This window comes from Schistocerca serialis, chromosome 2, assembly GCF_023864345.2.
Source record: "Schistocerca serialis cubense isolate TAMUIC-IGC-003099 chromosome 2, iqSchSeri2.2, whole genome shotgun sequence".
Classification (NCBI taxonomy): domain Eukaryota; kingdom Metazoa; phylum Arthropoda; class Insecta; order Orthoptera; family Acrididae; genus Schistocerca; species Schistocerca serialis.
The window spans coordinates 945,890,757-945,903,895 of NC_064639.1; the positions used below are offsets into that span (position 1 = coordinate 945,890,757).

General features: G+C 41.6%; 1 protein-coding gene across 1 annotated transcript in view; it reads left to right on the top strand.

The window, feature by feature from the left end:
* Window positions 1-13,139, top strand: part of LOC126456494 (ankyrin repeat and SAM domain-containing protein 4B) — a 271,923-nt gene that overhangs the window by 248,410 nt on the left and 10,374 nt on the right. Inside the window, exon 6 of the mRNA XM_050092243.1 lies at window positions 11,433-11,529. Within this exon, the coding sequence (XP_049948200.1) occupies window positions 11,433-11,529 (97 nt within the window). The remainder of the gene's footprint in view (window positions 1-11,432; window positions 11,530-13,139) is intronic.

Here is a 13,139-nt window from a genome sequence, read left to right on the forward strand (position 1 = left end):
TCTGCCAGGAAGTTTCTATTAACAAAGTTTCAAGAACTGGCTTTCAATGGTAACTCTAGGAATACACTACAATCCCCTCTGTATAGCTCACATACGGATCGTGAGGCTACGATTAGATTAATTATTGCACGCACAGAGCCATTCAATCATTCTTCGCGCACTCCATACGTGAATGGAACGGGAAGAAACCCTAATAACTGGTACGATGTGACGTACCCTCTGCCATGCACCTCATGGTGGTTGGAAGACTATAGCTGTAGATGTAGATGTAGACATAAACTCATATCCAGTCCTATCTTTTAATTCCATGCAGTCCATCGATTAAATGCGAAATATCATAATAACTATGATCTTTATCAGAATTATAAGCACTTCACCGTGAAGCTGACAAACGAAGCTGCGAAGCTCGAAAGATTTTTCTTTCTGTAACATCATGTGAGGAAGACTGCAGATCAGCCGCAGTGTACGCCACACACCACTTGCTGTGGCCCTGTTGCACCTCGACTAGTGGTCTGTCTAGCATTCTCCACGTACACCCACAGGCGCAAATAACAGCGCTGGACAGCGCGACGAGTCGGCGCGCAGAGCACCAGCTTTCTTTATGTTCCCACACTATTGCTTCTCTACAGACCACACAATACTCCCAGCCTCCTTTTATGCTGACAGATCCTCCGCTCGTGATCTCTAATGGTCAATTTCACAATACATACGGGTGTCCGGTTACTTTTGACCCAATTTCCTAGCCAAGCCTCTACGCTATTACTGTTCCCTGGCATGGGCACAAGGGCTAGTTTCCTTCTGAAGGACGAAAGGGAGTTTTCGTTCGGCCTGAAGTGATGGACAAAAATTTCCAAAATCCTCCTAAGGGGGTGTCATTCAGAGCCAACCAGGCTGATCTCAAGAGGCAAGTAATTTCCCCATGACGGTCAGTGTTATCCAACACTCATGACAAGAAACTTCTGAGAGGCTGTGCAGGACGCAGCACCTTACAGCATCGCAATAACCAGAAGCAGAAAATGGAAAATGAAAATGCCCATACTTCGCTTCTGATTCCGATTGGCCGGAAGGACAAATATGAAAATATACTCTAAGGAAAAAAAAAAAAAAAAAAAAAAAAAAAAAAAAAAAAAAAAAAAAAGACCTATACACCACGACGACGAAATTAGAAGGAAACTTCCGAATAGGACGACAGTCGGTAGGCGTGATGTACATGTACAGGCAAATGACGACAATTTCAGAAAATTTGGAAGATATATTCAAGAAAAAGAGCTTCACAAATTGAGCAAATCAGTAAAGCGTTGTTGGAGGGCTCTGCCTATAGTGCTCCAAGCGTTCTCAATCGGGGAGAGATCCGGAGACTTTGCTGGACAAGGTAGGGTTTGACATGCACCAAGACAAGCAACAAAAACTCTCGCTGTTTGCGGGCAGGCATTATCTTGCTGAAATGTCAACCGAGGGTGGCTTGTCATGAATGGCAACAAAACAGGGCGTAGAATATCGCTGTGCTGTAAGGGTGCCACGGATGTCAACCAAAGGCGTCCTGCTATGAAAAAAAAAAAAAAAATGCACCCCAGACCGTCACTCATCGGGGCATCTCCAGACACGTCTTCGTTGGTCATCGGGACTCACTGCTGAAGACAATTCTACGATAGTCAATCACATTCCAGACCAAAGATGTTTTCACGATATTATAGTGCTTGCATTAATCTGAATTACGATGTGAAGTTCCTTCAGATATGATCTGCAGTGACTATACGCATTATGAAATACACTGAAATTTATTTGGAGTTGCGAATACGGACTACCATCAGCTGTATAGGCCCTTCGGATATACGGGGTAGTCCATTGATAGTGACCGGTCCAAATATCTCACGAAACAAGCATCAAACGAAAAAACTACAAAGAACGAAACTCGTCTAGCTTGAAGGGGGAAACCAGATGGCGCTATGGTTGGCCCGCTAGATGGCGCTGCCATAGGTCTAACGGATATCAACTGCGTTTTTTTTAAATAGGAACCCCCATTTTTATTACATATTCATGTAGTACGTAAAGAAATATGAATTTTTTAGTTGGACCACTTTTTTCGCTTTGTGATAGATGGAGCTGTAATAGTCACAAACGTATAAGTACGTGGTATCACTTAACATTTAGTCAGTGCGGACGGTATTTGCTTCGTGATACATGACCCGTGTTAAAATGGTCCGTTTACCAATTGCGGAAAAGGTCGATATCGTGTTGATGTATGGCTATTGTGATCAAAATGCCCAACGGGCGTGTGCTATGTATGCTGCTCGGTATCCTGGACGACATCATCCAAGTGTCCGGACCGTTCGCCGGATATTTACGTTATTTAAGGAAACAGTAGGTGTTCAGCCACATGTGAAACGTCAACCACGACCTGCAGCAAATGATGATGCCCAAGTAGGTGTTTTAGCTGCTGTCGCGGCTAATCCGCACATCAGTAGCAGACAAACTGCGCGAGAATCCGGAATCTCAGAAACGTCGGTGTTGAGAATGCTACATCAACATCGATTGCACCAGTACCATATTTCTATGCACCAGGAATTGCATGGCGACGACTTTGAACGTCGTGTACAGTCCTGCCACTGGGCACAAGAGAAATTACGGGACCATGACAGATTTTTTGCACGCGTTCTATTTAGCGACCAACAGCGGTATCGTAAACCGGCATAATATGCACAATTGAGCAACGGAAAATCCACGATGGCTGCGACAAGTGGAACATCAGCGACCTTGGCGGGTTAATGAATGGTGCGGCATTATGGGAGGAAGGATAATTGCCCCCAATTTTATCGATGGCAGTCTGAATGGTGCAATGTGTGCTGTTTTCCTACATAATGTTCTACCGATGTTACTACAAGATGTTTCATTGCATGACAGAATGGCGGTGTACTTCCAACATGATGGATGTCCGGCACATAGCTCGCGTGCGGTTGAAGCGGTATTGAATATCATATTTCATGACAGGTGGATTGGTCGTCGAAGCACCATACTATGGCCCGCATGTTCACCGGATCTGACGTCCCCGGATTTTTTTCTGTGGGGGAAATTGAAGGATATTTGCTATCGTGATTCACCGACAACACCTGACAACATGCGTCAGCGCATTGTCAATGCATGTGCGAACATTACGGAAGGCAAACTACACGCTGTTGAGAGGAATGTCGTTACACGTATTGCCAAATGCATTGGGGTTGACGGATATCATTTTGAGCATTTATTGCATTAATGTGGTATTTACAGGTAATGACGCTGTAACAGCATGTGTTCTCAGAAATGATAAGTTCACAAAGGTACATGTATCACATTGGAACAACCGAAATAAAATGTTCAAACGTACCTACGTTCTGTATTTTAATTTAGAAAACCCACCTGTTACCAGCTGTTCGTCTAAAATTGTGAGCCATATGTTTGTGACTATTACAGCGCCATCTATCACAAAGCGAAAAAGTGGTCCAACTAAAACATTCATATTTCTTTACGTACTACACGAATATGTAATAAAAATGGGGTTCCTATTTTAAAAAACGCAGTTGATATCCGTTGGACCTATGGCAGCGCCATCTAACGGGCCAACCATAGTGCCATCTGGTTTCCCCCTTCAAGCTAGACAAGTTTTGTTCTTTGTAGCTGTTTCGTTTGACGCTTATTTCGTGAGATATTTGGGCCGGTCACGGTCAATAGATCACACTGTATATGCATATCTGAAGGAACTTTACATCGTAATTCGAATTAGTACGGGCACTGCAATATCGTATTTATCTGCCGGCTCCGGGCGAGCAATTTTCAAGTAAAATTGTCTCCCCTGTACGGGAACATACATAATGGATGTACGAGTACAGGTCGAAGACGCATGGCTGACGACGTATGGAAGTTTGGGTCTGGCCGCGAGTCGTTGGCGGATAGCCAGGTGGTATGGCGAACGCTCGCAAAAAGGAGGAAACCCGGGTTCGAGTCCCGGTCCAGCACAAACTTTCATTATTGTCATTCCATTACACAGCTGATGGTAATCCATATTCGCAAGTGCGAATATGTTTCATGCAAAGGCTTGTCTGGACCCTCCCAAGACAGCGATAGGACACCAACCTGACTGTCACAGCTATATCACCAAGAGTGATGGTCTAGGCTGCCATTTGATTTCATAACAGGATCCCATTGGCTGCCATCCACGGCACCTTTGAAGCACAGCGGCACACCAGCGATATTCTACGTTCCACTTCGTTACCCTTCATGGCAAACCATCCTGGGCTTACATTTCAGCGAGATAATTCCCGCCCGTACAACAGCAAGAATCCCTACTGACTGTCGTCGTGCTTGTCAAATCCTACCTTGGCCAGCAAGGTCAGCGGATCTCTCCCCAACTGAGAACATTTATGGCATTATGGGGATGGCCCTCCAAAAATCTCGGGAATTTGATGAGCTAACTCGCCAATTGGAAAGAATTTGGCACGATATCCCTCAGGACATTCAACAGCTCTATTAACCAATACCAAGCTGAATAACTGCTTGCATAAGGGCCAGAGGTGGACAAATTTATTGACTTGCTAAATTTGTGAGCTCTTTTTCTTGAATAAATCTTCCAGTTTGAAATTGTAATCGTTTGTTTCTTTGTACATGTACATTACATCTACCGATTTCCGTCCCATTCGTATAATTCCTTCGAGGTGCGTCGTTTTCTTTTTGTTTTAGAATTTATAACCATCCAGAATAACTGTGCTGCTGGATAGCATGACGAGTCGGCAGACAGAGTACCAGCTTTCTTTATGTGTCCAAACTACCGCTTCTCTACTGACGGCACAATACTCCCCGCTTCCTTTTTATACTGGCGGCTCCAATGTTCATGTTATCTACTGGTTACTTCCATATTACATAGAGGTGTCCAGACACTTTTCACCAGATACTTTAATTTCTTGGCCAGGTCTGCGTGATATTCCTGTTACCCATCGTGGTCGCAAGGGCTAATTCCCTTTTGCAGCAGGAATGGGAGTTTTTGTTCAGCCTGAAGAGGGTGGGCCAAAATTTCCATAATCCTTGCGAGTGAGTGGCGGTCAGGCTGATCTCCGGGGCACGTAATTTCCCAATTAATTTCCATAATTCTCGTGAGTAAGTGGCGGTCAGGTTGATCTCAGGGGCCGTAATTTCCCAAGGGGTGTTTTCCAACACCCACAGCATAGCAGCTTCCGAAAGGCCGGACAGGATGCAGAAACTTACTGAAGTTCCATAAATGGGAGCAGGAAATGGACGATAAAAATGCCTACATTCTGCTCCTGATTCAGATCAGTAGGAAGGCCAGAATATTAAATAATTTTGTGGAGTTGTCTGAAGCTTACGAATTTGGGCGTCATTCAACAGCCTTCATGTCATGAGCCCTCAGGAGTGGAGATACTTTTTTAATGTGTCCTTCGGAAGCCGGCAATTGGTGATGGAGAGTTTTCAGTCAAACTATATTTCCAGTGCCACTAAGTCTGCACTTTCCTAGGCGAATGCTGCCTTAAACTGATAGTGCTCACGTCTGGTCGGCAGAGCCCTTATATCATATCACAGACCCGGTAGCTAGCTAGCTCTGTGGTGATGTTTTAGTGAACAAGACGGACTTGGCAAGGTTTGATTGAAGTCAATAAATAACATTTGTTTCCGTGGAAACTAAAAAGCGATGTTCTTGGACGAATCTTTACCTTATTGACGTTAGAGTGTTTCTTGTTTTGTTATGTAGAGATTATCTTCAACATTGTTAGGGGCTAGTTGAAGGTGGTGTCCAATGGTTGGATATGGGAATCTTTCTGAAAGTAGATGGATTGCTGCAGGGCTTTGATTATCTTTTTCGGATTAGTGAGAAGTAAAGAGAGATCTGCGGCCGTTACTTAGCCGGATTTAGGTGACAATAGTCATGGCATAGCGATATGCAGTGGTACAGATTGCAGTAGTATCGCATGCACAAGGTATAAAAGGGCAGTGCATTGGAGAGGCTGTCATTTGTACTCACTTGATTCATGTGAAAAGGTTTCCAACGTGACAATGGCCACACGATGAGCTTTAACAGACTTTGAACGCGGGATGCTAGTTGGAGCTAGACGCATGGGACATACCGTTTCGAAAATGGTTAGGGAATTCAATATTCCGCGATCCACAGTGTCAGGAGTGTGCCGGGAATACCAAATTTCAGGCATTACATCTCACCACGTACAATGCAGTGCCCAATGGCCTTCACTTAACGACCGATAACAGCTACGTTGACGTGGAGATGTCAGTACTAACAACCAAGCAGCAGTGCATGAAATAACCACACAAGTCAATGTGGGACGTACGACGGACGTATCGGTTAGGATAGTGCGACGAAATTTGGAGTTATTAGGCTATGGTAGCAGACGACCGATGCGAGTGCCTTTGTTAACAGCACTACATTGCCTGCAGCGCCTCCCCTGGACTCGTGACCATATTGGTTGGACCCTAGACGACTGGAAAACCGTAGTCCGGTCAGATGAGTCCTGATTTCAGTTGGTAAGAGATGATGGGAGGGTTCGAGTGTGGCGCAGACCCCACAGAGCAATGGACCCAAGTTCTCAACAAGCTGGTGGTGGCTTCATAATAGTATGGGCTGTGTTTAATGGAGGGGACTGGGCCTTCTGGACGTTTGGATACTTGGAGATGATTTGCAGCCCTTCGTGGATGTCACGTTCCGAAACAACGATGGAATTTTTATGGCTGATAATGCGCCATGTCACCGGGTCACAAATACCTTGCGACTGGTTGAAGAACATTCTGGACAATTCGAGCGAGTGATTTGGGCACCCACCGAACGTTTGTGGGACATAATCAAGAGGTCAGTTTGTGCACAGAACCTTGCACTGGCAACACTTTCCCAATTACAGACGGCTGTAGAGGCAGCATGGCTCAATATTTTTGCAGGGCACTTCCAACGGCTTGTTGAGTCCATGCAACATCTAGTTGCTACGCAATGCCGGGCAAAATGAGGTCCGCCACGACGTTAGGAGGTAACCCATGACTTTTGTCACCTCAGTGTATAGTATAACAGAGAAAAGAATTAATCCTGGTTGCCAATAAACAGTTCCTATTAAATCCACAGAGCTGAACGTCGTGTAATTTGAGACACAAGCCATACATCGGCAAGAGCACCTGGATTCGTGCTGCAACCACAAATGTGACTTCACACAATGCCAACGAAGCACCGAAATACAGACAAAAGGAATTTTTCCAAGAATGCTAAACGACAAATCTCTAAGAACTATTCGGGAGCCAACATTAGACCTTTGAATTTGTAATCGAGCATTTACAAATTGTGCCCCACTGCCACACAACATTTCTTTTTTTTTTTTTTTACCTTTTTTACAGTTGTAGTAGCACTAGTAGTTTTTTACTGTGCTAAAATACACTGAGCTCCAACGTTGTACAAATGTTGATACAAAGCTTTACTGTTATCAATATCCTCGTCTGATCATCCAGATTTAGGATTTCCATAGTTTTCCGAAGTCACTTAAGGCAAATACTGTGATGCTCCATTGAAAGGGCATGGCTGATTTCCTTCCCCAACCTTCCCTAACACAAGCTTGTGGGTCATCTCTCCTGACCTCGTTGTCGACCGGAAGTTAGACTCTAATCTTCCTTCCTTCATTCCTCTACTCCTTTACTGTTATCAAGACTATCTTCAAACAATGCATAAAGCTGCTCATAGATGGTCAGTGGAATCACTTAACAAAAAGGGGGTGCCGTGAGGGGAGGAGAGTTACATTCATTTTCCAACAGAGGTTACAGGGGATAGGTAATGATCAAATGCGATTATTCTGAATACCGAGAAAGAAATACTTTTTCAGCCTCATGCTCATCAAAGCAACCATGGACATTCCCAATAGTGTGAATAGGGAATTATTAGCTTGGAGACTGTTTTAGTGGAAAGAATAGAATTCAACATCTCATCAGCAGTGATGAGGTCATTAAGAGACAGAGCACAGATTCGTATTGCCGAAGGAAAACGGCCTTTTTCCATTCAACCAACCCAGCATTCAACTTAAGTGATGCAGGGAAAAAACAGCAATTAGGAATAGCAGTGTAGTTGGTCGGTCAGAGATTCGTGTTGTCACACACCTGAATACGACTCCAGTGTCTTGGCAACATTTCACCTTGCTCTATTTGGAGTACGCAAAGAGTATGTCTGATCTTCAGGGTCAAACCTGTGTAGATCATAAAGGATTCTAAGATGAGTTCCTTGAGAGAAGGAACTTATGATCATCAATGAATATTTAGTTGTTTATTGACATCAACAACTTACGCCATATCTTAACAACTTAACTATTAAAGTGATGGCCACCAAGTCAACAGATGCATACTGATGAATCTTCTCTCATGCAAACAAACACTGTTTCCTCAAACTTCAGTGCTGATAACTTTAGCCAGTTCTGTGTGCCATGAATGGCCCAGTTCCTTGTAGGTTTGTGTCCAAGGCTACAAGGCAAACTATTTAGTCCAGTTGAAATAAATCTGTTGCCAAACATTTCTGTGTTCATTCATTCTACATTCTGGGCAACAGTTCCAGTTCTTCAAGAGTTATTGGGAAAGTACTTTGTTTGTGTGTGTGTGTGTGGGGGGGGGGGGGGGGGGGACATGGTTTTTCAACAAAGACTGCAATGCCTAGATTACTTGCTGCATCATGCATTAAATGCAACTTAGGAATTAATGTAACAAGTAATGCTTCATCTTCAACAACCAGTCCAGAAATTTAACTAGCAACTAAATCACAGGTGACAGAATATTTTCTTCAATATGATTCCACCAACATCAATGCAGCAGGCAGTTGTTTTTGACCAACTGAACTTAATGATGCCAGATGTGCAGTTTTTCGCACAATGTAACGATGCGCCATGTGAAGTCGTACATGTGCATACAGGAAGACAGCAGAACACTGACAATATTTTTTGTGCATCCATCTTAGTTTCTGGAATTTAAGCTATGGTGAGAGACTGATTTGTAGCATAGCACAAAATATTGGTTAGGCTGGAGGGTAATAATTTTGATTGCGAGATTGCGAAGCGAACAAAAGTGAATACAAAATCTTAGATGTCTTGACATACTGATCTCCAGCATAGCCCAAGGTGTAGGTTAGGGTGTAATGCGACAGTCTGGTTGTAAGTTGGCCAAGTGGTATCAAATGCTCCAGTTAATCTGTTGTTTGTTATGAAACATAAACAGTGTCTCACACAAATTCCTCACTGAAAAAACCATACTGCTTGAAATATTTGCTTCTGATCATTGCTTCCTTTTCTCAAATTCCATATTTTAGCATGCTGTACAGTCTGCATAATTTCAGCCCTAAGGATATGGGATACACCTCAGTTATCACCAGGGTGCGATTTGTGCTTTTACCAGTGGGGGGGATGTCTTAGGGGGTTAGTAGAATTATATATGTTACTACCATGGACCGTGGCATTACGCATGGTTAATCAGCTATTTATAAATAGATGTTAATGCCGAAACTCACTATTCATGCGTATGCACTATCAGAAAAGCCATCCCTTGTTATATCTTTAAAAGTACATTATAGGTAAAACTTATTTACAAAATCATCTACATACAGGTATACGAGAGGAATTCAAAAAGTAGAGGCACATTTGTGAAAAGCTGTACTTATTCTGATGATTGAAAACTGAAACATATTAATAGTATTAATAGTAAGACTTACTAAAAACTTTCAGTGTTCGGCTCCACAAATTTAAATTATATGTAAAGTTTTACTCCAGTGCGTGGGAAATAAACGTCCCAGATTGGGATGCATAAACTAAAACCAGAGGAGGGTATGGTCTGATGCAGAGGGGGGAAATCCCTCCCATCCCCCCCTGCAAATCGCACACTGGTTATCAGCAATAAATCTTCTGAAAACAATCAGCAAAATACAAAACTGAGGCAAGTATTTTCATACAAATCAATATAAAGCCAATTAATTTATTCTAGACACTCCAAAATAAGTGACAGCCGTATATTTGTTGCATATTAATTATAATGTTTACTAACAATAAAAACTGAAATAAATAAATATGAAAACCTCATGCATGAGCACATGGTTTCATGATGACACATACAAACAACATTTTAAAATTCTTTTGAGCTTCCAGCTGCAGCAAATGGTTAAAACCCACGAGCTTTCAGCCAAGTGCTCCTTGGCCATTGTCATGTGGTTTTTTACCACTTTACAAAGCTGGAAGCTCGAGGTAATTTTAAGATATTTATCTGGATAGACTGACAGGATGATGCTTACACAACTAGAAACTGTGCCACATTGACAACAGTAGCATCAAGTGTGGATCCAGGGTTCAGTTCTGGCAGGGGGTAGGGTAGAGGAGGGTCTGTCACAGTTTGTTACTGTCTTCAACCCACCAATAAATAAAACTCACTGTCACTCTCACTTTTAATGTGTCGTAATTGTCTAGGATTTTAGTAATAAAACAATAAAATATGTAAAATGCCTTGATATAATAAGAATAATTTATTAGATCAGTGGTTAGTACGTGAGTCTAACACCACTTCCAAAAAACTGCAGTTCAGATAAACACACAATTTGAAAAGTTTTTTTTTTAAGGGAAGGGTGGAGGATGTGTCGGATGCCTTCTTGGATCAACACCTGGTGTGATCATAAAAGCTGTAACTGGGTTCTCATGATTGCATCAGTACTAACCATCCATCAGTGAACAAATGTCATTTAATATTTTGTTTTCTCCTTTCAATACACACTGTTTGTAATTCTTCCTACATATAATCATATCCAAAAGCAAGATCAAACATTCTTACATTGGTTTCAATAAGTTTCTAATGAGATGTGTGTCATAAGTATCAACAGATACACTTAACACTTGCTAATGACAGAAAATAATGGAACTGTTATCAGCCACTATGTTTTAAACACTTTTTATACTTTGCATTTTGTGGTTGTGCTCTCTGTCTTCAAACAATGTACAGTGATTTACATGCAGCTCAGCATTTGTTTTGATGGTCAATTTGTTTTTTAATTTTCCACACAAAATGTGAGAACACATTAGAAGTGCATCAACTAATGTCACCAACCTAAAACGTCTTCAGTACCATGAACATCAGCACACAGTTTTGTTAGGATGATGGTAGCAGAAGCAGACTTAACATTTCAGCTGATATGTAAATGTAAAAAGTCATAACTAGTTATTAAAGTTTTGATATCTCCTTTGTATTATTTGTCTTAAGTTATAGTTACAGATAAGTTCTTTTCAAAATAATGTGCTGTGCCTCCACCTGTACCCTCATCATTGCAAGCAGTTGTCTCAATAAATGAGATCAAGCTATCTACGTACACCTCCCAGCCTGTCATTAATTTTCAATGCTGTTGATTTCATTCATTTCTTTTGAGTGAATTTAATTCAGTTGTTCTTTTATAGATCGAAGCCGATGGGAAACAGTCAATAAGGAGTTTAACTGGCCTCAGAAGAGACTCACAGATTATATACACAGGATCCTTTGAGTCTCCAGCAACAGGTAAAGTAAATGAAACTACATGAGATGTGGTTTTAGTTTTCACATACTAAGCTAAAGATAAAATACCAGTTCACTGCTGATCAGACATATGAAATGCTAAAGCATTCACTGGTAATCTATGGCACAAACATCAAAGATGAAACCTACACACTATATTAAGTTGGATGAAAAGTATGTGACTGCCAATCAGAAGAACTACTCAAGGCTAACAAGCCATAAAGTACACACTGAGCAATAAATCCTTATTTAGCCAGTTTGAATTAGGTTTCCTGTGATATCCCCGAACAATTTTAAATGAATGTGTGACAATTCCATCACGAAAGAGCAGCAAATTCCATTCTCTGTTCTTGCTCAACTAAAACAGTGTTCCACTTTCAGTGCTTTTAGTGATAATGAGGTACTGCACTAAAATATTCTTCCCTTACTTTTGAACAACAATGAAAGGATTATAGGGAAACGTAAGTTCCGTTTTGGAGACGTAAGAAATATTAGGATGCATACAGAGGCACACAGATGGTTTATTTTCCCTCTCTAAATGTGCAATGGGAATAGGGCAGGGCATTGCTGATGTCAGTACAAGGTACTGTCCATTACGCATCATGCAGTGGTTTGTGGAGTGTGTATGTACATGTATAGCTTATTGGAAGCTGAAATGAAGCAAAAAGTGCAGAAAAGTTGGGGTAGTAGGTAAAAATGTAGCTTGATGAGAAGTGAGGATCATTCAACAATATGAGAAGAGACTAGTGTAGCAATAAGCTACCACAAGAATTCAAAAATCTTAGCAGTAATCCATGCACTTTCAAATCAAAACTGAAGAGTTTTCTCATAGGTCACTCCTACTCTGTTGAAGAGTTTCTTGTAAAATTAAACTGATTTCTATGTTATATTGTTGGCTTCGTTTACTTACAATTATGGCTTGACTTTTTTTGGGTTCATAAACATTTTATTTTATCTGTTATTACTTTTATATTGTAATTTCATGTACTGACAAGTTCCATGACCTTGGAGTTGTGAATCTCAATTTGGTCCTATGGAACTAGATGTGTAAATAAATAAATAAAAAATATAGCCGTCGAAAAGATGCTCCCGTTGGAGCATAGAAAAGGTAAATACGTTCCTCTATAAAAGACTCTGACAGAAAAGTGGGGAACCAGCTGCCCCAATCCTCATTCCACATTTGGCATCCAAACATATTAACACAGAACATTACCAATCCTTTTACCCAGTCTCTCTTTGTCATTAAGCCTTCATACTCAGCATCTCCCTCATCTCCCTCTCACTGCCGATGTCTACATATGTATCTCTCCCACTGTCTCCTTTTTCTCCAATTTGTTTACATTACATCACTCTCTCCTCTATCACTTAACCTATCTCCTTTTGCCTTTCTTTCCCACTACCTTTGTCTCCACTGTACCTCAGCAGCAAAAAAATTCTGGGAAGGCCCAAATTTTCTCTTATACCCCTATGTTTAAAACTTTGGTCCAGGATGCACCCTCGCTACAGCTATTTTTTAAAGTTTGCCAGTCTGGGAGGGTCCAGAACCCCAAGCCTATGTATGCTTCCCATTCATCTGTATTTCTAATTTCCACTGTCTCCTATCCCTTTTGCTC